The 24,767-nt window shown below is 28.1% G+C and overlaps 2 protein-coding genes across 2 annotated transcripts in view; one reads left to right on the top strand and one right to left on the bottom strand.

The window, feature by feature from the left end:
* Positions 1–43: 43 nt before the first annotated feature.
* On the top strand, positions 44–8,647 carry LOC117172830 (SAYSvFN domain-containing protein 1). The gene is made up of 2 exons (XM_033361075.1): positions 44–419; positions 8,091–8,647. Exons 1-2 carry the CDS (start codon positions 279–281, stop codon positions 8,442–8,444), a joined length of 495 nt encoding a protein of 164 aa, XP_033216966.1. The 5' UTR covers positions 44–278; the 3' UTR covers positions 8,445–8,647.
* The window catches only part of LOC117172829, a 24,409-nt gene continuing 8,285 nt past the window's right edge, over positions 8,644–24,767 (bottom strand). Inside the window, exons 3-5 of the mRNA XM_033361073.1 lie at positions 21,882–22,056; positions 21,735–21,822; positions 8,644–8,811 (exon numbers count right to left, since the gene is read on the bottom strand). Coding sequence (XP_033216964.1) covers positions 8,676–8,811; positions 21,735–21,822; positions 21,882–22,056 — 399 coding nt within the window. The 3' untranslated portion in view covers positions 8,644–8,675. The remainder of the gene's footprint in view (positions 8,812–21,734; positions 21,823–21,881; positions 22,057–24,767) is intronic.

Below are 24,767 nucleotides of genomic sequence, written 5' to 3'. Positions count from 1 at the left end.
TTAGGTCAACGAAGTTTAGAGGTTAGGTTGACGAAGTTTAGGTCAAAAATTAGAATTAGCAAGCAAAACAAAGCTGCAGGCTGCTGTATGGCTGGAGTTTTGCTATCTGTTGTTTACGAAAACACAGGAAATATTGGTGACTCGGTGATCTCAATAGATAAATGAGATATAAGGAACGTAAAAAAATAATAAAAAAAGAGTGTTATCAAAAGAGAAGTTAAGACACGAGCTGTGCTGGGAAATATTTCCTTTTTTCAAATAACTGACATTATTGATAAATGGATACAAAATTAGCGACTTACCGAAATAAAAAACGCAAGAAAGAGATGATTGAATCTGCAAAAAGTAAACTGAAGGAATTCCTCCTCTTGTGGAAAAGATTTTTTATAAAATCTCCGGAAACAAAAGCCGAGGCCGAGGTAGGTTATGGTTCAAATGTCAACAACAACAAAATAGTGTCTGATTTTATGCAATATATTGACTATTTCAGACTCTTTTGTTTTATTTAATTCATTTTTTTGTAATTTATTTACAAACTTGGACTGAATCTAGGAATTAAGGGCAGGCTGTTCATATTTAAGAAGAAAATTAATTTGCCACATCAGCAATTTATTTACACTACTTTTTTCAAGTATTTGTACAAGTTTTAATTATCAGAAACTCAAAATTTAAGGAGTAAGTGAACAAAACGTGATAACTATATTTTTTGAAAAAAATTGAGATAAAAAATATTTTCTTTTTTTCTAATCTGGTAACATTTTTAATATAGAATCTTTTTTTAAAATTTTTTATTATAATTTACTTGACAAAAATGACCTACTTAAAACGGAAAAGTCGACTAAAGAAATTAATGTTCAACCGAAAAGATTAATTTACCACCAATAAGATTAATTTTCTATTATAAGATCAACTTTCAACAAAATAGTTAAATTTTTGATCAAAGAAATTAATTTTTGACTAAAATAAGGAATTTTTAACAGAAAAATAAATAAATTTTCCACCACGAAGATTAACTTCCTAGCATAGAAGGTGAAATTTCAACAAATATAATTTTTCAACCAAAAAGTTTTAACGAAATAGTTCAATGTTTCCAAAAATAATATATTTTCAGCTATAATGAATCTTGAATAAAAAATTGTCTACCAGACATAAATATTAATATAAAAATTAATTAATATTAAATTGATTAACAAATATTAATATGTAATTTTGTTTAATAAAATCCATGAATTTTCTACCGAAAAATACGAATTTGAAACAAAATACATCAATTTTCAACTAAAAAAAATTCAACACAAAATGGAATACTTATATTTACAGTTTAAAAAATTAATTTTTATCTATAAAGAATTATTTTCAGAAAAATAATTAAATTTTCAGCCAAAGAAACTAATTTTTAACTAAAAAAGATCAAATTGCCACCAATGAAATTTATTTTCTACCAACGAGATGCACTTCTAACAAAATACATGAATTTTCAACGAAAAAGTTACATTGTTTTGTTAAAAATTTATTTTTAGAACTTGACAAAATTTCACGATTTGGTTATAAATTCATTATTTAGTTGTTTTTTTATTTTTTTTCTAGCTGAAAATTGAACTATTCTAGTTTTGGTTTGTAAATTTAAGTTTTTTAGTTGAAAATTTATATATTTTATTGAAAGTTTATCTCTTTTGGTATAAGTTTATTTTGGGTTTAAAATTGAATTATTTTGTTGGGGCTTGTTTTTTTTAATTGATCGTCTTAACTTACTTGACAAAAGTGACCTAATTAATTTTTTAAGTCAATTAATTTTTTAAGTTAATTTTTTAAGTCAAAAAAATTAATTTTCAACCAAAAAGTTTTAAGAAAATAGTTCAATGTTTTTCAAAATCATAAATTTTCGGTTATAATGATGAATCTTCAATACAAATAGATTAATTTTGGACCAAATAGTTGACTTTTTGACAAAAAATGTGTTTTAAACGAATAAGATAAATTAATTATCTACCAGACATAAATATTAATATAGAAATTAATTATTATTAAATTGATTAAAAAATATTAATATGTAATTTTGTTTAATAAAATGCATGAATTTTCTACCGAAAAATACGAATTTGAAACAAAATACATCAATTTTCAACTAAAAAAAAATCAACACAAAATGGAATACTTATATTTACAGTTTAAAAAATTAATTTTTATCTATAAAGAATTATTTTCAGCAAAATAATTAAATTTTCAGCCAAAGAAACTAATTTTTAACTAAAAAAGATCAAATTGCCACCAATGAAATTCATTTTCTACCAACGAGATGCACTTTTAACAAAATACATGAATTTTCAACAAAAAAGTTACATTGTTTTGTTAAAAATTTATTTTTAGAACTTGAAAAAATTTCACGATTTGGTTATAAATTCATTATTTAGTTGTTTTTTTTATTTATTTTTCTAGCTGAAAATTGAACTATTCTAGTTTTGGTTTGTAAATTTAAGTTTTTTAGTTGAAAATTTATATATTTTATTGAAAGTTTATCTCTTTTGGTATAAAGTTTACTTTGGGTTTAAAATTGAATTATTTTGTTGGGGCTTCTTTTTTTTAATTGATCGTTTTAACTTACTTGACAAAAGTGACCTAATTAATTTTTTAAGTAATTTTTTAAGTCAATTAATTTTTTAAGTTAATTTTTTAAGTCAAAAAAATTAATTTTCAATCAAAAAGTTTTAAGAAAATAGTTCAATGTTTTTCAAAATCATAAATTTTCGGTTATAATGATGAATCTTCAATAAAAATAGATTAATTTTGGACCAAATAGTTGACTTTTTGACAAAAAATGTGTTTTGAACGAATAAGATAAATTAATTATCTACCAGACATAAATATTAATATAAAAATTAATTTAAAAATATTAATATATAATTTTGTTTAATAAAATGCATGAATTAAAAAAAAATACGAAGTTGAAACCAAATTTATCAATTTTCAAAAAAAAAATCAACCCAAAATAGTATAGTTATATTTACAGTTTAAAAAATTAATTTTGAACTATAAAGAATTATTTTCAGAAAAATAATTAAATTTTCAGCCAGAGAAACTAATTTTCAACCAAAAAGATCAAATTTCCACCAATGAAATTTATTTTTTACCAACGAGATGAACTTTTAACAAAATACATGAATTTTCAACAAAAAAGATACATTTATTGTTGAAAATTTATTTTTCGAACTTGAAAAAATTTTACTTTTTGGTTATGAATTCATTTTTAGTTGAATATTTATCATTTTGGTAAAAAATTAATTTTTTTGTTTGAAAATTGATCTATTATGTTTAAAATGGTATTTTTTTCATTTATTTTTCCAGCTGAGCATTGATCTATTCTAGTTTTGGTTTGTAAATTTATGTTTTTTAGTCAAAAATTTGTATGTTTTATTGAATCTGTATCTTTTTTGGTAGATAATTTAATCTTTGATGTAATTATTATTTAATCTAAAATCTAAATTCTTCTATTTTTTCAAAAAATCATTTGTTTGCATGAAAACAAAAACTGTTTTGTTGTCAATTAGTTTTTTTTTTTTGAAGATTTATTTTTCTAGCAATTTAACTATTCTAATTTTGGTAGAAAATTGATATTTTGTAGGTAAAAATTCATGTACTTTTTTGAAAATGAGTCGTTTTTGACAGAAAATTAATCTTTTGGGTTGAAAATTCAACTTAATATTTAGTTAAAAATTGACATTTTTGGTTGAGAATTAATGTGATTAAAGTCTAATTTCTTAGGCTGAAAATTCGATTCTTTTTAAGTTGAAAACGAATTTTTTTCAACTGAATACTGTAACCATTCCATTTTTGCTTGAAAATTTAAGTTTCTAGTTGAAACTTAATTAAAGTTGCTAAAAACTCGTTTTTTTTTTGTGCAAAAATTTACTTCTCTAACTACAAATTGAACTATTTTAGTTTCGGTTTGTGAATTTATCTTTTTTAGTTGAAAATTTATATGTTTTATTGAAACTGTATCTTTTTTGGTTGATAATTCATCTATTGGGTTTAAAATAAAAAGTTAAAGATTCAACTAATTATTTCGTTAAAAATTCATTTCTTTGGAAAATTTATCTATTATGTTCCAAATACTTTATTTTAATTTATTTTTCTAATTGGAAATTGAACTATTTTAGCTCAGGTTTGTAATTTTATCTTTTTTAGTTGAAAATTTATATATTTGATTGAAATGGTGTACTTTTTGGTAGATAATTCATCTTTTGAGTTTAAAATATTTAAAATTAATTTATTTTGTTGACAATTCATTTTTTTAATTGTTTGTTTTAACTGAAAATTCAGATATTCTATTTTTGTTTAAAAAATCATGTTTGTATGAGAACAAAAACTATTTGGTTCAAAATTCTTTTTTTTTGTAGGTTGAAGATTTATTTTTCTAGAATTTTGACTATTCTAATTTTGATTCAAAATTTATCTTTTTCAGATTAAAATCCATGTACTTTGTTGAAAATGAGTTTTTTTTATAGAAAATTAATGGTTTGGGTTGAAAATTCAACAATTTGGTTAAAAATTCATTTCTTTGTTTTAAAATTTATCTGCTATGTTTAAAATACATTTTTTCATTTGTTTTTCTAGCTGAAAATTGAATTTTTCTAGTTTTTGTTTGTAAATTTATCTTTTTCAGTTGAGTATTTATATATATTATTGAATATGTATCTTTTTTGGTACATAATTCATTTTTTGGGTTGGAAATTGAATCATTTTGTTGAGAATTTGTTTTTTTAAATTTATTGTTTTAATTCAAAATTTAATTATTCTATTTGCGTTAATGATCATATTTTTCTTACATCAAATATTTTTTCCACAAAATATTTCCTAAACAAAATTTAATACTGTTATACTTTTCCTGCACATCATTTTTTCTATACAGTATATTTCGTACACAGAATTTAATGTTGTTTAATCATTTTATTTTTTTCCTACACAAAATATTTCCTGCACAGAATTAATTATTGTTTGATACTATTTTATTATTGCTACACATACTATTTACACAAAATATATTGTACACAAGTTTACTGATCATATTTTTCTTACACAAAACTTTTTCTACACAAAATATTTCCTACACAGAATTTAATATTGTTAAATACTTTTCTTTTTTGCCAACACAAAATATTTTCTACACAGAATTTAATACTGTTATATTTTTCATACACAAAATTTCTTCTCGATAGAAGATTGCCTACAGATAATTTTATATTTTTTAATATTATTATTTTTTCCTACACAAAATATTTTCTACACAGAACTAAATAGTAATAACATTTTATTTTAATATTTCAATAAATTAATTGAAAAAACTGATTTATCAGTTATTACCTGAGTATTAAATTAGTTGAATGTTTACTAATTCAGATGTATAGAAATGTCGTGCATTTTAAAAACAATTGTTGAAAAAAATCGTTTTAAAAATACAAAATTTACTTTGTCTGAAAAATCATTTATTAGTTTCTTTACTTTTATTTTTCTAATGATTTCATGAAGATTTTATCAAATTAATTTTTTACTTTTGAGCTTTCTGTTTGTTTCACAATTTCTTTCTGGTGTTTCACTAAGATATACGTACTCTACGTTATTCAGAGTGTAGAAGATGAATCTTAATAATAAATGTTCTATGACTCTTACATAGTTATAATCGCAAAAGTTTTCTTGAGAAAAAAAAATTCATATATACTAAAATTTTGCATTAAAAAATATACTTACAGTGATATTAAGTGTTAGTGATACAGGCAATATAAAATCAAAAACTGTAAACGCTATTATCGCAATTAGGTTGTCTAAAACCAAAAATTTTAATATTTTTTCAAAAGAGGCGAGATACGTAAAAACTCTAAAGTACACTTAGGACTTTTTTGTTACACATTATTAAAGAATTTTATGTAGAATATATTTTGTGCAAGAAAACTATTACATATAATATTTTTTTGTACAATGTTTAGAGACTATCTTGATAATAAAATATTACTATTTAATTCTGTGTAGCATAAACATTTTTTGTGTAGAAAATATTTTGTGTTGGAATAAAATAATAGTAATAAACAATATAAAATTATGTGTAGGGAATCTTCTGTGTAGAAAAAATTGTGTGTAAGAAAAATATAGCAGTATTATATTTTGTGTAGGAAAAATTTTATGTATAAAAAGTTTCGTATAGGAAAAATATAACAGTATTAAATTCTGTATAGGAAATAAATATTTTGTGTAGAAAAAATTAAAAGTATTTAAAAATATTAAATTCTGCGCGAGGGAAATTTTTTTGTAAAAAAAGTTTTGTGCAGGAAAAATATAACAGTATTAAATTATTTGTAGGAAATATTTTGTGTAGAAAAAGTTTTGTTTAGGAAAAATATGATCAGTATACTTGTGTACAATATATTTTGTGCAGAATAAAAGTGTGTAGATACAGCCTTTTCCCATTAAATGCTGCGTAGGAAATATTTTATGTAGAAAATATTCTGTATTGAAAAAATTTGGTGCAGGAAACATATAACTGTATTAAATTCTGTTTAGGCAATATTCTGTGTTGAAAATATTTTGGGTAGGAAAAATATGACAGTATTAAATTCTGTGTAGAAAATATTTGATGTAGGAAGAAAATTAGATTATTAAACAATATTCAATTCTGTTTAGGAGATATTATGTGTAGAAAAAATTTGGTGCAGGAAAAATATATCTGTATTAAATTTTGTGTATGAAATATTTTGTGTAGAACATATTTAGTGTAGGAAATACATGATCAGTATACATCGTATACGTAGTTTTGAATAGCTTCGTGGACAATAAATAAAAGGGAAAACACCGTTTCTACACAATTTTATTCTACACAAAATATATTGTACACAAGTATACTAATCATATTTTTTCTACACAAAATGTTTTCTACACAGAATTTAATACTGTTATATTTTTCCTTTACAACATTTTTTCTGCACAGAATATTTCCTATACAAAATTTAATATTGTTTGATATTTTTATTTTTTTTCCAACACAAAATACTTTCTACACAAAATATTTCCTACACAGAATTTAAGCCTGTTATATTTTTCCTACAAAAAACTCTTTCTACACAAAATTTAATACTTTTATATTTTTCCTACACAACATTTTTTGTACACAGAAGATTTCCTACACAGAATTAAATAGTAATATTTTATTATCAAGATGGTCTCTAAAAATTGTACACCAAAATATAATGTCCAAATTTTTCCTGCAAATAATATATTCTTCATAACATATTTAAAATAGTACATAAAATATTCTTTACAAAAAGTAGATTCTACACAAGATGAAATGATTATAGCTTTAATTTAAATCTTGTTGCTGCTATATAGACAATATTCTGAGTGAAGATAAACAGGCATATTCTACACACAAACACGAAGTGTAAAACTTTTCCTACACAATTTAAAATATATTTTGTGTAGGAAAAGTTTTACACTTAATGCTTGTATGTAGAAAATATTTTGTACAGGGAAAAAATAAATTTATTAAACAATATTAAATTCTGTGCAGGAAATATTCTGCATAGGAAAAAATTGGGACAGGAAAAATATAACTGTATTCAATTCTGCGTAGGAAACATTTTGTGGAGAAAAATTTTTGTGTAAGCAAAATATAACAGTATTAAATTCTGTGTAAAAAATATGTTGTGTAGGAAGAAAATGAGATTATTAAAAAATATTCAATTCTGTGCAGGGAATATTATGTGTACAAAAAGTTTGGTACATGAAAAAAATAAAAGTATTAAACAATATTAAATTCTGTGTAGGAAATCTTCTGTGTAGAAAATTGCCGTGTAGGAAAAATATAACAGTATCAAATTCTGTGTAGGAAACATTTTGTGTAAGGAAAATATAACAGTAGTAAATTTTGTGTAGGAAACATTTTGTGTAGAAAAAATTTTGTGTAGGTAAAATATAATCAATATACTTGTGTACAATATATTTTATGTAGAAAAAAATTGTGTAGGAACGGGTGTAACCCGAAAAAAAATACTTTTGTAAATTGAAAAAAAGAACCTTTTCACCTAATACTTTTATCCGTCTTCAAGGATCTTGTAAAACTGCAGCCGCAGGATTCTGATGATCAGGAAAGCATCCAATCAGAAGAGAGTATCGAGGCACCTCCTCCAGAGAATTCGCTTGTCACCTGGACAATCTACTTTCTCTATTTTTTACTCTGGGCCACACTTTACGCCCTAGCTTTGCGATTAGAATTCGGCGCCGTATACTTCATACTTTCAAGTTTCTATTTAATATGGGCAAACACGAGATCCGGTCCCAAAAAAGAGGGAGAAATTAGCGCTTATTCAGTATTTAATCCTGACTGTCAGTCAATTGATGGCACGCTCAAAGCCGAACAATTTGAGAGGGAAATTATGTTTGGAGCTGCAAGTCTTCACTGATTAAATACTTTAATTAACAATTAATTAATTACGTGAATATGATATTTTTTAAATAATTTTCTGAACGATGATGACTATATAATTGTAATGTTCTTAACGATAATGTTTTGTAGAAAGTACGAAAGATTCCGTTTTTGTTGAGGTTTTTGAGTGGGTAATAAAAATTGTGTGATAAAAATATAAAAACTGTTAAAAAAATAAAACTTGAGCTTTGAATTTTTCAAATTTTTCTCAATTGCCAGCTTGCAAAATTCCTTGGACGTTTTTGGAACATTCTATTTTCTTCAGAGGTCCTTGCTTCTCTAGGCAGATGAGAGTTTTGTCCAAATCCAAAAGTAGGTCGTTCGCAATACGAACATTCAATGAACTGAAAAATTGGATAAAATTGTAGTTTCTTAAGGTTGCTGCAGATCAGGAAGTTAATAAGTTTAGATTTAAAAGCACTTTGTGAAAAATTCAAAAATTTGGTAGAAAATTCATTCCTTTGGTTTAAAATTTTACTATTTTATTGAAGATTCGTTCTTTATGGTTAAACATTAACTATTTAAACCGTAACTATAAATATATATTATTTTGGGTTGAAAATATATCATTTTTAGTTGAAAATTGGTCTTTTTTGGTAGAAAATTAATCTTTTTAGTCAAAAATTCATCTTTGTGATAGAATATTGAACTATTTGGTTCAAAATTACTTTTTTTTAATTAAAAATTCGTCATGATAGTAAAAAATGCATTTTTTTCTTTAAAGATTTTACAGCGTTGTTTAAAATTCGTCTTTTGTGGTAGAATATTAATCTTCTTTGTGAAAAATTAATTTTTTTTTGCTCAAAACTTAACAATTTTATTGAAAATTCGTTCTTTATGGTTAAACATTAATTTTTGTAACTCTAAATAGAACTATTTCATTTTGGGGTGGAAATGTATAATTTTTAGTGGAAAATTTGTTATTTTTAGTGGAAAATTAGTATTTTTTTGGTAGTAAATTCATATTTTTGGTCAAAAATTCATCTTTGGTGACAAAAATTTATCTTTATGGTCGAAAATTGAACTATTTGTTTTGAAATTAATTATTTAAAATTAAAAATCCATCATTATAGTAAAAAAATTCATTTTTTTGTTAAAAAATGTACTGCGTTGTTTAAAATTCGTCTTTTGTTGGTAGAATATTAATCTTCTTTGTGAAAAATTAATTTTTTTGGTTCAAAATTTAATAGTTTTATTAAAGATTCGCTCTTTATGGTTAAACATTAACTATTTAAACCGTAAATATAACTATTTCATTTTGGGATGAAAATGTATCATTTTTAGTGGAAAATTAGTATTTTCTTGGTAAAAACTTCATATTTGTGGTCAAAAATTCATGTTTGTTAACAAAAATTCATCTTTGTGGTCAAAAATTGAACTATTTGTTTTAAAATTAATTATTTAAAATTAAAAATCCATCATTATAGTAAAAAAATGCATTTTTTTGTTAAAAAATGTACTGCGTTCTTTAAAATTCGTCTTTTGTAGTAGAATATTAATCTTCTTTGTGAAAAATTAATTTTTTTTTGCTCAAAACTTAACAATTTTATTGAAAATTCGTTCTTTATGGTTAAACATTAATTTTTGCAACTCTAAATAGAACTATTTCATTTTGGAGTGGAAATGTATAATTTTTAGTGGAAAATTTGTTATTTTTAGTGGAAAATTAGTATTTTTTTGGTAGAAAATTCATATTTTTGGTCAAAAATTCATCTTTGGTGACAAAAAATTATCTTTATGGTCGAAAATTGAACTATTTGTTTTGAAATTAATTATTTAAAATTAAAAATCCATCATTATAGTAAAAAAATTCATTTTTTTGTTAAAAAATGTACTGCGTTGTTTAAAATTCGTCTTTTCTTGGTAGAATATTAATCTTCTTTGCGAAAAATTAAGTGTTTTGGTTCCAAATTTAAGAGTTTTATTTAAAATTCATTATTTATGGTTAAACAATGATTTTTATTTTTAACTCTAAATAGAACTATTTCATTTTTGGGATAAAATGTATAATTTTTAGTGGAAAATTAGTCTTTATTGATCGAAAATTCATATTGTTGGTCAAAACTTCATCTTTGTGATAGAATATTGAACTATTTGGTTCAAAATTAATTTTGTTTTTTAATTAAAAATTCGTCATGATAGTAAAAAATTAATTTTTTTTGTTTAAAAAGTTTACTGCATTATTTAAATTTTGTCTTTTGTGGTAGAATATTAATCTTCTTTGTGAAATTTTTTTTTTTTGCAGAAAATTCATAGTTTTGTTCAAAAATTCATCTTTCTGGTCGGAAATTGAACTATTGGTTCAGAAATTAATTATTTAAAAATTAAAAATTCATCATTATAATAAAAATATAATAAAAAATAATAAATACAGTATTTCAAAACCTATAGTTGAGCGCGCCTTCCGTCAGAGGGTGTTCCTTCCTTCCGTCCATACGCCATTACGCTTTTTCGAAATTCAAATCAGTTCAAATCGCTACAAGGGTATCGGGAAACCCAAAAAGGGAGGGACTGATCTATTCGGACGAGACGCACTTGCATAATTTCGATTGAACTTCAGTTAAGATAAGGTCGTTTAATCGTTTAATTATGCTACGTCGTCTCGTCCTCTAGATCAGATATGTAGATGTTCAAAGCCAAATATGCGATTTGAAACCAACTTTTTTTCCCTTAAGGTGGATCTACGTTGTTGAATATTGTCAATGCAAAATTACAAGAAATTTCTCTTAATGGCCGGTTATAGAAACGTGAAAAAACCAGCGACTAATTGCTCGAGAAGTGGCCGCTTGATGTGGCTTCTTATAGGTTAGAAACAGAGCAGCCTCACTTTTGGGCCTTATGCGCAATGTTTTCTGAAGGTACGTGACTAGCAAACTCGCGACACATAGTTTTGTTTGTTCTTGAAAAAACGGCAAATGCAACATCGGTTGCTCCTTGCCAATCGCAGATGTCTTTATCCTATCAGTGATGAAAATTTGTACTGATTCTGTTGATATCTTAATATTGCTTATTTTTATTTTAGAAAGTGTTTGCATACGCTGAGCGGTGGCTAAAGCTAGGAGTGTCGTAAGTTTTAGGGTCAGTTCTTCTAACCCAAGGTCGCCGTTAGGCCAACATTTCGATAAGTATGTTAAAACAGGATCCGGATCCCAAATGTCACTATACTTTGCCTTCTGTGGTTTTAAAACAGACACCCCTTTAAAAAATCTTTTAATTCTTGCATCTTGACCTAGGTTATAAGACAGGACTAACGATTTACGGTTTGAAAATCGCTCGTCCAGAACTTTCGAACGTCAGGCCCAGATGCATCGAAGCAAGATAGGTTGTTTTCGAAACAAAAGGCTTGCATAGGCGGAGTGGTTTTTCGTATTGTTGATACGTTCCTTTTGACAGTGATGCGAGGATTACGGGCAAGGAATCTTCTGGTAGTCCTTGTCTAGAATACGCTTCCCAGACAGCATCCCTGTTACCAAGATGAGCTTCTGTGCCAGCGGATGGGTTTCCCTGGATAGACAACATAATGAATTGAGATGTGGACCCAAAAAAACCATATTGCCTACTAGCAAGTTCTGGTACAGTGAAAACCAAGACTGAGTTGGCCAAAAGGGCACTACAACTATTCCTTCCGCTTTATCAAAAATAATTTTTTGTAAGGTTCGGAGCACCAGAAAAACGCATAAAATTTATAGTGAGTCCACTGAATTGTGAAAACGTCTACCGCGTATGCTTAAGGGTCTGGCTTCCAGGAAACGAAACGACTGCATTTAGAATTTATATTCGAAGCAAACAAATCAATATCAAAGCTTCCAAAAACCATTTGCATTTTTTTTTAAAACCGTGGATGCCTGTTCCCACTCTGTTTCATGTGGCAAACGGCGAGATTCTTTGTCTACTACTGAGTTCTCGATACATGGAATATAAGACGCGAAGATCCACAGGTTACGTTTTTCGCGCCATTGCCAAATATCTTTACATAACCCACTTAATTTTGGAAACTGAACGCTCCGCATTCTATTAATGTAGGATATGGCAGTCGTCTTATCTATCCTAAGAAGTATTTCGCATGATTGAAGATTTTTTGCGAAACTTTTTAAACCGTAAAAGGCTGCAAGGAGTTCTAAATGATTGATATGAAACTTATTTTGGTGGTGATTCAACCAACCATGCGCAGTGACTTTTTGGCAAGCTGCCCCCCAGTCTGAGAGTGAAGCATCTGTAAAAATCTCAATCTTGTAATGTAATGACCTAATAGGATTATTAGCAGAACGAACATTGCTAATCCGCCACTCAATGTCTGGTAGCAAACTTTGAGAAAGTAGTATTATTCTATTAAAATCTCCGTTTTTCTTTGCAATGCTAAGAATTTTTCCCTCTCTAAATTCTTGGTATATAAGCTTCCATACCTGACTGCTGGGCAAGCGGCGACTAAGGCACCTACAAATTCAGCTAATTCTCTGATTTTACAAGATGATTTTCTGCTGAATGATAAGCATAGAAGCAAAATTGTTTCTTTTTTATCCTCTGGCAATTGGATTAGCATTTTTTCTTGTATCCCAAAGAAAACCTAAAAAAATTTCTATTTTTGACGGTTCTGTAATGCAAAAAATCAGCAAAAAAAATCGTCTAAGTAAATTACTGACATGAAGGCTCTGGATCTTAACTTCTCGGCTACTGGCTTCAGCATTTTGGTAAAGACGAAGGGAGTCATACACAGTCCAAAAGGAATACAGTTAAACTCATAATATCGTTCTTCAAAAATAAATCTAAAATATTTCCTAAAAGCTTTCGCTATAGGAATCAGGAAATATGCATCCTTTAGGTCTAGGGTAACCAAAAAGGTATCTGTAAAAAGAACCCTGATTACTGTTTTCTTATCCTCTAATGGGGAGGTTCGATAAATCTATTTAAGTTTTTAAGATTCAAGATGAAACGTTTTTCAGCGTTAGACTTGACAGTTAAAAAATAAGGAGATAAATTGCCCTTGGGTCGGTGAGCACTCAGAAACTGCCCTTTTCTCGAGTTGTTCGATTGCATTTTTGCCGTCGATCGACTCTTGTTTTGACAATCTAACCTCTTTGGGTAGTAGGTTTTGACTATTGGCTGATGCTGCCCTATTCTTGTGGCCTTGCGCGTTGTTGGAAGACTCGACTTCGCAATAGTTTTGATGATTTTTCAATTGACTTCGCGGTTTTGAATTGTTAGTAAACTTATCACCAAAAATAAGTGTTCCCACTTCACAGTCGTCGACAATATTTTTAACCAGCGGATCTAAGCTAGAAATGATAAAGGAGCGCCTTACATCTTGTGATGCAAATCTCTCAGAACTCTCCCGGAGTTTTCTAACAAACTTATCAACGGGGCCACATCTAAAGTCGTGTTCTTATCTTTTTCATTTTTTAATAGTTCGGTGAGACATAAGCCCAAGGCTGCCAAACCTGCACTCAGTTGCGCCTGCGCTGACACTTGCTGAGTCCTTTTTTTTACTAACAAGGAGGAAATAGCCTTTACTTCCGGGTTGAGAACCGGCGCTTCTAGTAATAAGCAATTCCTCGTGTTGGGATATTTTTCTAATAAATCTTTTCGGTCTTCCTTGGAGAGTCCCGATTTGAGAATCCTTGACCAAATTTCGACAAGCAAAGGATGGATTTCAGGCCCAAACTCTGCGTTCTTAGCCTTTCCTCCCAAAAGGTCCATCATTTCAGGTGACGCTTGATCGTTTATATTTTTGTCATCCTTTTGGGCTGGCCCCTTCTCGAAATTTTCGAGATTAGAGTTCTTCTCACGTTCCTCAAAGAAAACCACGAAATTCCCTGCTTGGACTTCGATTGTCTCGAATAGGCGATCTGCTTCTTCCACAACTGGAGCTTTTTGATTCCAAAGGAAAATACCGCTGCTTGGAATAACGATCCCTATAGATAGAGGGTGACCGAGACGGGCTTCGACCATGGCGTGACGGATCTCTCGAGTAACGCTCGTCATTGAGATATCTAGACGCGTAGCGTCGTTCTCTGGACGCTGAGCGTGGGCGATAACGACCGTGACGTGACGAGCCTCGCAGCTGCGCTCAACGTCATCTTCGTCGCTTCGATTAGATATGTGATAATAATCACTGTATCAGGAACAATAATGCCTCTTCATCCTCTTCTTTAGGTGCTCTTTGAACTCGTCGAATAACTCTTTCATCACTCGATCACGAGACCTACTTCGAGGTCTTTCACGTTACCGCGATTCATGGATATGGATGTTGGATCCATGTTGCAAATTGAGTCGCGCGCGATTAAACACACCGAAAATGATAATTTACTATGAACGAATTTTTCTAGCTTATGAGTAGAATCGCACAGAAAAGCATAATGGCGTAGGGACGGAAGGAAGGAACACCGTCTGACGGAAGGCGCGCTTAACTATAGGCTTTAAAATCCTGTGAGTTATGATCGAGCAATTAGCGTTACTACATATCTGATCTAGAGGACGAGACGACGTAGCATAATTAATCTTCTAGTTGAAAAATTAATTTTATTGGTCAAAATTGAACAATTTTATTGAAAATTCGGTCTTATGGTTAAAAATTAATGTTTAAACTTTAAATGCAACTATTCTATTTTGGGTTGAAAATTTAACTTTTTTAGTTGAAAATTCATGTATTTTGTTGAGAATTATTCTTTTTTGTTAGAAAATTAATCTTTATGGTTGAGAATTGAACGATTAAACGAACTTACCTGTAAGTGAAGTTCGATTGCAATTATATGAAGAAGCTTCTTTCGAAGAGATTACAGAATGTAGTATTCCCTTCATCTCGCTAGATGTCACGACGTTCAGAGTGGGGGGAAGAAAATTTTCCCCCACACGCTACTACTTTGTGCGTTCCAAGCCAACCTCATATCTTTAGAGTATTTAAAATTGCTAAGTTCTTATTAGGGTTTAGGGATTTAGAGAAAAATCCAAAACAATTTCTAGAATTTTTTGGTGGGGTAGGACTGTAATCTCTTCGAAAGAGGCTTCTTAATATAATTGCGATTGAACTTCACTTACAGGTAAGTTCGTTTAATCGTTGAATTATATTTGAGTCGCCTCTTTCTCGAGATTACAGAATGTAGATGTTTAGAGAGAAAGAGAGCAATTTTAAATAGAGCTTTCATTTATTCAACACTCACTCTTTTTTTTCGAAAATAGGTAGTGCAAAATAATACCAACAAAATTAAAATTAAAATGAGCGTCCTTTTACAACTAGTACCTCTTATAATTCCAAAAACAGCAGAGGCAAAGTTATCTTTGTTTACAAGTATAGGTCGATTATAAAATCTGGCAAACGTTTGCGAACTTTTAGACCATCCTGCTGTACGTCTTATTGTGTTTAAATCGACTCCTTTAGCTAAGGAAGCCGATGTAGACGCATGTCTTGTTGAATGCGAGGAAAAAACAGATATATCGATACCGCTTTTTTCTAGTACCATTTTAAGCCATTTATTAATGGTTTGAGAAGTGACAACCGCATGTGGCTTTTTAATCGCTAGAAATAGTTTATCTTCATTTCACCTTAATTGTCTAGTAACATTTATATATTCTCTTAGTGTAGATGATACGCATACATTAGAGTTTTGATTGAACTTTGGTAAAGTTAACAAAGGCTGACACCTGCCAGGACCCGACGTTTTTATAAGATCTGAGCTTCTTATCTCTACAACTTGTGGAGTTGAGCGGATATTACTTAATTTAATATTAGCCTAAGTCTGTGCCCTGTACTTAACGCTAGTAGTACTACTACTTTGTAAGTTAAATCTTTCAAGCTTAAACTTTGTAAAGGGTACAGCTTCTTTAGATAATCTAGGACTATTGATACATCCCATGTGTGAGAATACTTCGGCTTAGCCCGTCTCAATCTAAACGCACCTTTTATGAATCTACTGATAATTGCATCATCACCTATCTTATCTTGAGAAATGAGGGATATTGCTGAATGAAAAGTACTTAGAGAGCTGTAAGAAACGCCTTTCTTAAAGCTTGCTGTAAAAAACCTAATTGGAGTATTTCTCTTTGGCGCGGAAAAATCGAATTTATTTTTCTCACAAACCAACCACCATTGTCGCAAGGCCGATTCGTATTGCTTAGCTGTCGCCAGAGCAAAAGATGCCAATAGTATATCTAACGCATCTGTAGGAACATTTTTTCTTAAGAAGGCTTCGCTGATACTGCGCCTGCCATTAAAAACAGGTGGCTCGCTTGTGGGTGAACTTTCCTCCTGCATGGAGATAATAATAAATTAACATCTGGATTGAAAATAAGGGGATTTCCTACCAGGATTTCTAAAAATAAAGGGAACCATGGTTGCCCTGGCCAACGAGGCACTACAATAATACCTGATGCATTATCCTGTTTGATTTTTACAAGAGTTTTTAAAACTAAGTTAAAAGTTGGAAATGCATAAAGTCTTAGGTTTGTCCATTCTACCGTAAGTGAATCAATTTGTAGGGCTTCTGGATCGTGTTTCCACGAGAAAAAATGTGTACACTTAGAGTTATTCCCACAGGCAAATAAATCCACACTTGGACAACCAAATCTTTTAACAATTAACTGAAATGCTTTATTATTCAGCTCCCATTCCACGTCATTATTTTTCATTCTAGATAATCTGTCCGCTTGTTTATTATCAATTGATGCTATATAGGATGCATACAAGAAAATCCTTCTGTGTTTTGCCCACTGCCAGATGTCTTTAGCCAGTTTATTATAGGAAGGATAGCGCACACCGCCCATCTTATTAATATAAGATATGGCTGTTGTGTTGTCAATCCTAAGCAGGACTTGACAGTTACTTAATTGATCTGCTAACCTTTCTAATGCAAATTTTACTGCTAACAGCTCTCTGTAATTTATATGAAACTTCTTTTGCTCATCAACCCAAAATCCATAAACCTGATCTAAACTATTCGTAGCACCCCAACCTGTGCGAGAAGCATCTGTATAAATTTCCATAATGAAATCACCTGTTTTAATATAGTTTATCGTAACCGGTAATACATTCATCCACCAATTTAAATCACAAATAATAGACTTTGGAATCAACATCTTTCTGTCATAATCAAAGTTATTTGATGTTAATGCTAAACGTTTTTCTCTTTCTAAGGATCTTATATATAACATAACATTCCATACTCTACTGCTGGACAAGCTGCAGTTAATTTCCCTATGATATGTGCAAAATCCTTGACTAAACAAGAAGACTTCGTGAGAAATGACCTTATTTCTATTTCTAAATTTCGTCTTTTCTCATCTGGTAGTTCAATACAATATTGTATTGAATTAATAATAAGACCGAGAAATTTGCATCTTGTAGATGGTGTAAGATTACTTTTCTTCTCGTTTACTAAAAACCCCCAAAAAATTAATAAGGCAACTGTATCTTTTGTATTTTGTTTGCAAGATTCAAAATCCTTAGCCACGCATAACATATCAAGGTATATTACTGACATCAGTCCTTTCGCTCTTAAATTATTCACAACAGGCTTCATCAGTTTCGTGAAAATAAACGGGCTTATATTCAAACCGAATGGTAAGCAAGTAAACTGAAAAAGTTTCCCAAAGAATTCAAACCTTAAAAACTTTCTACTGTCTTCATGAATGGGAACCATGTAATAAGCATCTACTAAATCGATAGTGCACATAAAAACCCCGGAAAAACTAATTTTACAGCCGTTCTAAGGTCCCCTATTTTAAAATGATCTGTTCTGATAAACTCGTTCAACTTTTTTAGATTTAAAATGAAGCGAAAGGATCCATCTGGTTTACGTACAAGAAAATAGGTCGATAAAAATTGATTCTTATCTGGTCTTTGAATTTCCCCTAGATCCTCGGTTTGTACCCCTGGAACTGTGCTTTTTGGTTGAATGGCTGATTTTGTGGCCTGTTTTTGAAGTACAGTCGTGGTCTTGCTTGAGTCGATGGGTGGCCTTGGAAGTACCCTGATGAATTGGGAAACGACCTTTTTCCTAGCAGGCTGCTTGAGATTAAAGCCTGTCTTTGAGATGGTGGCACGTGAAATTTTTGCCCAGGATTTTTTCTTAAGGAAACAGCTACTTTGTCCATACTTCTTGCTTCTTTAATTTTTTCTGCTAGGTTTTTACCAAATAAAAATTCCTCTGACTTTGTGTCTTCAAGCACAGTTCTTGTTTCTTTATCAACCCCAGCTAGAGCAAAGGCAATCCTAGACTTAGTCTGACTGTGCATCATGTCTGCGATGAGTTTTCCTGCACCATGTAGGCGTTCTAATAAGAGAACTTTATCGACACTTTCCTTTTCCTCGATAAGTGTAGATATAACCGATCCAATAGAGGCCAGGGCGGACCCCGCCGATTGTTGTCTCTTAGCCATGTAAGTGTCTCTAGTCTTAGAGTGTTTTGGCAGTTTTAGTGAAATTTCTGGATTTAATTTAAGTATCTCTAATCCGTCAGGATCTTGTTCAAGGCGTTCTCTTTACCATCTAAAAGGCGTAATTCACTTATATGAGACTTATCGATAGTAAAATTTATAAATAAGCTAAGTTCCATTTATTTATACCTTGATATGTATATGCGTCTTACGAGCGCGGTTTATTGTCTGAATTTATAATCATAAGAGAAACAAGAACAAATGGCAGTTTGGTTTGCCCTTATCAAGTCAGTATGTCCTGCGAGCGTATGTAACTGTTTCGTCTCTAGAGAGAGAGAACAAGATTCAAGCATGACGACTTTGACCGAGCCGTGTGTCATGCGAGCACACATGTTCATGCCTGTTCGATGCAGACAAAAATTAGAACGTCACGCGAGCGTTTTAATATCAAGTAGTTATATTTTGTATGTTTCACCACTTAAAATGTTGTTCCAAGGTTTCATCTCTATTCGAACCTCTTAAACCACAAGTAACTTCCACCTGTGTAATGGAGAGAAAAACTGAAAATCCCAAACATAATGTCTATCTAGGATTAACCATACCTTCTGAAGTTTTCTTCATCGAATTTTCATTGCTGATTAGGATTAATGGAGTCATTTTCTGAATTACTCCCGTCATCACCACTTCCTTCTGCATCTCGTTCAACAGACTCGAATCCTCAAAATCCTTCTTCTTCCTGACGAACTTGCAATTCTTCCAGCTGTTCTTTTAAACGCTTAAATTCTACACTCAATAGCTCCATATCTGATTTTCTTTTATGGCTCATGTTAACTGTCACTTATAAACTGAATGAACGAAAAATAACTAACGAAAAACAAAAATATCTACTCTCGGAACGTGTAAACTCTAACGCACGGCGAAAGAATATGAGGTTGGCTTGGAACGCGCAAAGTAGTAGCGTGTGGGGGAAAATTTTCTTCCCCCCACTCTGAACGTCGTGACATCTAGCGAGATGAAGGGAATACTACATTCTGTAATCTCGAGAAAGAGGCGACTGAAATATAATTTATCTTTTTTGTTGAAAATTTAAATCCGTAGTTAAAAGTGGAACCACGTCGTTAAAAATTAATGGTTTTGGTTAATAATTAATCATTTTACTTAAAAATTGAAGCATTTTATTGAAAATTCATTTAATTTAGTTGAAAATTTAACAATTTTATTGAAAATTAACTTGTTTAATAAAAATTTCAATTTTTCGCATGTTAAAAATTTAACTATTTGGTTGAAAATTCATTTCTTAGATTACAAATTTAACTATCATGTTGAAATTTCTTTTTATTGTTAAAAATTAATTATTGAAACTGTAAATATAACTATTCAATGTTTGGTTGCAAATCTTTTAAAACTAAAAATTCATGTATTTTTTTGTAATTCATATTTTTTCGTAGAAAATTCATATATTTTGTTAAATATTCATCTTTTTGGTAAAAAATTAATCTTATTGATTGAACATTAATTTTTTCGAAAATTCAATTCTTTGTTTAAAAATTTTACTATTTTAATAAAATTTTTTGCATTAAATAAATTTTTTTTACTAAAAATTCAACTATTTGGTGGAAAATTCATGCATTTTGGGAAGAATTTGTCTTTTCTGGTAAAATATTAATCTTCTTGGTAAACAATTCACTTTTCCGGTTGAGAATTCATTTCTCTTTTTTCATGGTTAAAAATTTTTTTGTTTATTAAAATTTCATGTATTATGTTGTAAATTCGTTTTTTTGTGTAAAAAATTCATGTAAACATTTTATATTATTGGTAAAAAATGAATTTTTTTATCGGAAATTCAAATATTTGCTTCAAAATTCATTATTTTTGTTTGTGTTGAAGATTCATCCTTATAGATTAAAATTAATTTCCATGGTTAATAATTTCCCTAATTTATTCTAACTCATGTATTTTGTTAGAAGTTCATCTTTTTGTTAGAAATGCATTTTATTTTTTAATTAAATTCTATTTTTGGTTGAAACTTTACCTTTTATAGTTAAAAATTAATTATTTTTGTTGAATGTTCATGATTTTAGTTGAATATTAATAATCTTATCATAAATAATAATAATCTTATTACTTGAAACTACATCTTATTGGTCAAAAACTCCATTTTCTGGTTGAAAATTTGTCATTTATGGTAGAAAATTTGAACTATTTGGTTAAGAAATCGTTTTTATATTACGAAATTATATCAACTATTATATTTTTTGGCAAGAATGAATATTTTTCTTAAAAATCCAACTCTATGGGTTAAGAATTTTTAATTAAAAATTCATGTTTTTACTTCAAAATTCCTTTTTTAGTTGAAAAATCATGTATTTTGTTTAAATTTGATCTTTTCTGGTATAAAATTAATATTTTAGTTAATAGTTTTAATATTTGTTTAAAAATGTAATTCTTCAGTTACATATGTAACTTATGTTGAAATACTCTTTTTTTGGTTTAAAAATTTCTTTTTCTAACTGAAAATATAAATATTCCATTTTTGCTTGAAAATTTATCTTTTTTTAGTTGAAAATCCCTTTATTTTGTTGAAAAATCGTCTGTTTTTTACTTCGAAATTCAATAATTTCGTTGGAAGATTCATATTTTTAGGTTGAAAATTCAACGTTTTTTTAAATTAATATTTTAGAGTTAAAAAACTCAACTGTTTTGCAGGGAATTTCTCTTCCAGGCTTTTTATTAGTTAAAAATTAATGTCTTGTCAGTTAAAGTGTTTAAAATAAATTGAGAATCAAACGGCCAGGAAAAATGAAAAATTGCTAAGAGAAAAAGTCTAGCGAGTTTTAAAATTGGGATATTTTAGAAGCCCTGTTTTTGAAAATTTATGAATTTAAGAAAGTTAGAAACGTACTTGCTTGTTTCCACCACGTTGAAGTTTTCAGTATAATTAGCTATTTTTTCAATCAGTTTGGTCAGATTCTCTATCATCTCTCTTTTCTCTGAAATTTTTTGATGAAAATTTTTAATCTGAATAATGAATAATATTTCTCAAATTTACCTTGACTTTCAATTAATTTTGAAGATTCAATAGCCGCTAAGTTCTCAAGTATTGTCTTGTTCAAATTTTTTGGATTCCAAGGAAGAATTATACTCTCCGATAGTCTCCAGATACTCAGACCAATCACTTGAGCAAGTATTTTTTTATTTTCAGTCGGAGAAGAATTTTTTCCAATCTGCAAAGAAAAAAATGAAAGTCCCGTGTAGTGGAAACTAAAATCTCTTTGCCTATCTGAAAAAAATGAATTTCTTCATTTTAAGTACATTTTGCTACCACATAATAATTTGCAAATTTATTTTGAAAAATTCTTAAACAAATTTAGAAGGTTTTTAATGATTGCGAAAGATTTCAGCAGATTATTTTTTTTCTTTTTAAAATTTCCGGAAAAATCTGAAATGGTTGAGGTTTTATTTTAATAAACTTATTTTAAGTTTTGAAGATTTCAAAATGTGACAAAAAAAATCTGGAAGGTTTTAGGATAATTAAAGGGATAGTCAAAATTTAGGAAATAATATTTTGAATCATAATTTTTTAATTTTGAAAAGTTACATAATTGTAAGTAATTGTAATGTAGTGTAAGAAAAATAAAAATTGAGAAAATTTGAATTAACTTTTATTTAAAAAATATATTTTTAGGAGAATATTTAAAAATATATCAAAACATTTCTAAATATGTTGAAAAAAATCCTGGAAGATCTTATGGCAATTCTTTTTATATTTAGAAAGATTGTTATAACATTTTAAGAAAAATTCAAATCATCTCAAACAATATTAAAACTTTTGAAAACAAATTCAGAAATAATAGATATAAAATTTGACAAGATTTATATATTTTTTTAATCAAATATATATATATAGATTTCTAAAGCTGTTTAAATAAATTTTTTAACGGTTTCAAGATGATAATAGAAATCTTGAGATGCCTGAGAAAGTTAAAAATGTTTTTTTTTTTAACATTTAGTTTAGGAGAATCATTAGAAAGGTTTTTAAACATTTCAAAAGATTTTCAAAATTGCAAAAAAAAAAAGAAATTTGAAAGATTTTAAAGAATATTTTTAAATTTCTTAATATTTTATAAGTGTTAGGAATAATTTGAGTAAGTTTAAAATATATTTAGGAATTTTAGAAGTTTTGAAGATTTGAGAATGCATTTGAAATGAAAAATTTCAGAAAATTTATAAAATATTTTTTAATTTGAATTTAAATTTTATGAAATCTGAAATATCTTTCAAACCGCCTTGAAACTTTTCTAAAATTTTGTAAAAGCCTGCAAAATAAAAAAAAAATCTTAAAAATGTTCTATACATTTGTTTGAAAATTTTTTTAAACCCTGTTTTGTTTTTCTCAAGAAACCTTGGAAAATTACAATTATATAAGCTTAAAAACAAATAACCAAATAAATGAAAAACTTAATAGTTATTCAAAAATTAGTGTTTTGCATTTAAAATTATTTTTCCCCTCAAATTATAATTTAGGTGAAATTTTTTTTTTCTTTTTTGACTGAGAAATTTTTCGTTGTTGAAAATTCAACGAATTGGTTAAAAATTTATCTTTTTCGATGAATCGAACTATTTTTTAATTCAAATAAAATTCTTTTTCCACTGAAATATTAATTATTCTTATTTTTTCGTTGAGAATTCATAGTTTTCGCTGAAATTTCAATAACTTTTGAACTTTTTTCAGCTTTGTTAAAAATTCGTTTTTTTTTGGTTAGAAAAATCATAATTTTAGATAAAAATGTAACTCTTTCGTTGAAAATCTAAACGTTTTGTTGAAAATTCCTTTTTTTCAGTAAATTTATTTTCTGGATAGAAAATTTCATTCATTCCATTAAAATATCAAGAATTGCATTTTTGTTCCGAGAATTTTTCTTTTTTGGTTGAAAATTGAACTTATTCGTTAAAAACTGAATTTTTTAGTTGATGATTCAACTATTTTAGAAAATGTAATTATTTTGTTTGAAACTCGCCTTTTTTTAGAAAATTCATCTATTTTTTTGAAGATTCAATTTATTGCTTTAAAGTCTAACAACTTTGTTAACAAATCATTTGATTTCGTTGATGATTCATTATATCAGTTGAAAACCCATTTTTTAGTACAAAATTACACTTTTTTGTTGAAAATTAATTTGCTTTAACTGAAAATTCCAGTAGAATCTTAATCTTCTTGCCGACGAATTCATATTTTTGTTAAAAATTATTTCTTTGGTTAAAAATTTAACCAGCATGTTAAAATTTCGTTTTTTTATTAAGAATTTAATCTCCTGACTGAAAATTTAAATAGACTATTTTTTATAAAAAATGTATCTTCATTAGTTGAAAATTCATGTATTTTATTGCAATTTTTTTTAGTTGAAAATTAATCTTTTGTGTTGAAAAATCAGCTATTTAGATAAAAGTACATTTTTTGGTTGAATATTCATCATTTTAGTTAAAAAAAAATTGATTTATTTGTTTGAAAATTTAACTTATATTTGAAATCTCTTTTTTTGCAAGTTTATTTTTCTAACTGAAAATTAACCTATTCTATTTTTGATTGAAAATTTATCTCTTTTAGTTAAAAAATTTATTTTATTTTTGTTCAATGTTCATCTTTTTAGTTAAATATTCATTTTTATTAATCTGTTCTTTTTGAAGATTCATAATTTTAGCTAAAAATTCATCTCTGCTTTAAAATTTAACCATATTGTTGAAAATTCATCCTTTTTTAAAATTTAATTCAAGTTAGAACTTTAGCTTTCATTGGTCAAAAATTAAATTTGTTATTGAATATTATTCTCTTTAGGTAGAAATTGTGGGTCCGGATGCAATAAGGGCACATAAAATTTTTTCGTGCGAAAACGAAGTCCCCTGGAGGCTTTAGAAAAAATTTTCGAATTTTAATTTT

This window comes from Belonocnema kinseyi, chromosome 5, assembly GCF_010883055.1.
Source record: "Belonocnema kinseyi isolate 2016_QV_RU_SX_M_011 chromosome 5, B_treatae_v1, whole genome shotgun sequence".
In the NCBI taxonomy this organism is placed as follows: Eukaryota; Metazoa; Arthropoda; class Insecta; order Hymenoptera; family Cynipidae; genus Belonocnema; species Belonocnema kinseyi.
This window is presented reverse-complemented; position numbering and strand designations above follow the sequence as displayed.

Coding starts and splice junctions, on each gene's coding strand:
- LOC117172830 (XM_033361075.1), top strand. CDS start 279: ATGGATACAAAATTAGCGACTTACCGAAATAAAAAACGCAAGAAAGAG. Junction 420..8,090: donor AAACAAAAGCCGAGGCCGAG/GTAGGTTATGGT, acceptor TCCGTCTTCAAG/GATCTTGTAAAACTGCAGCC.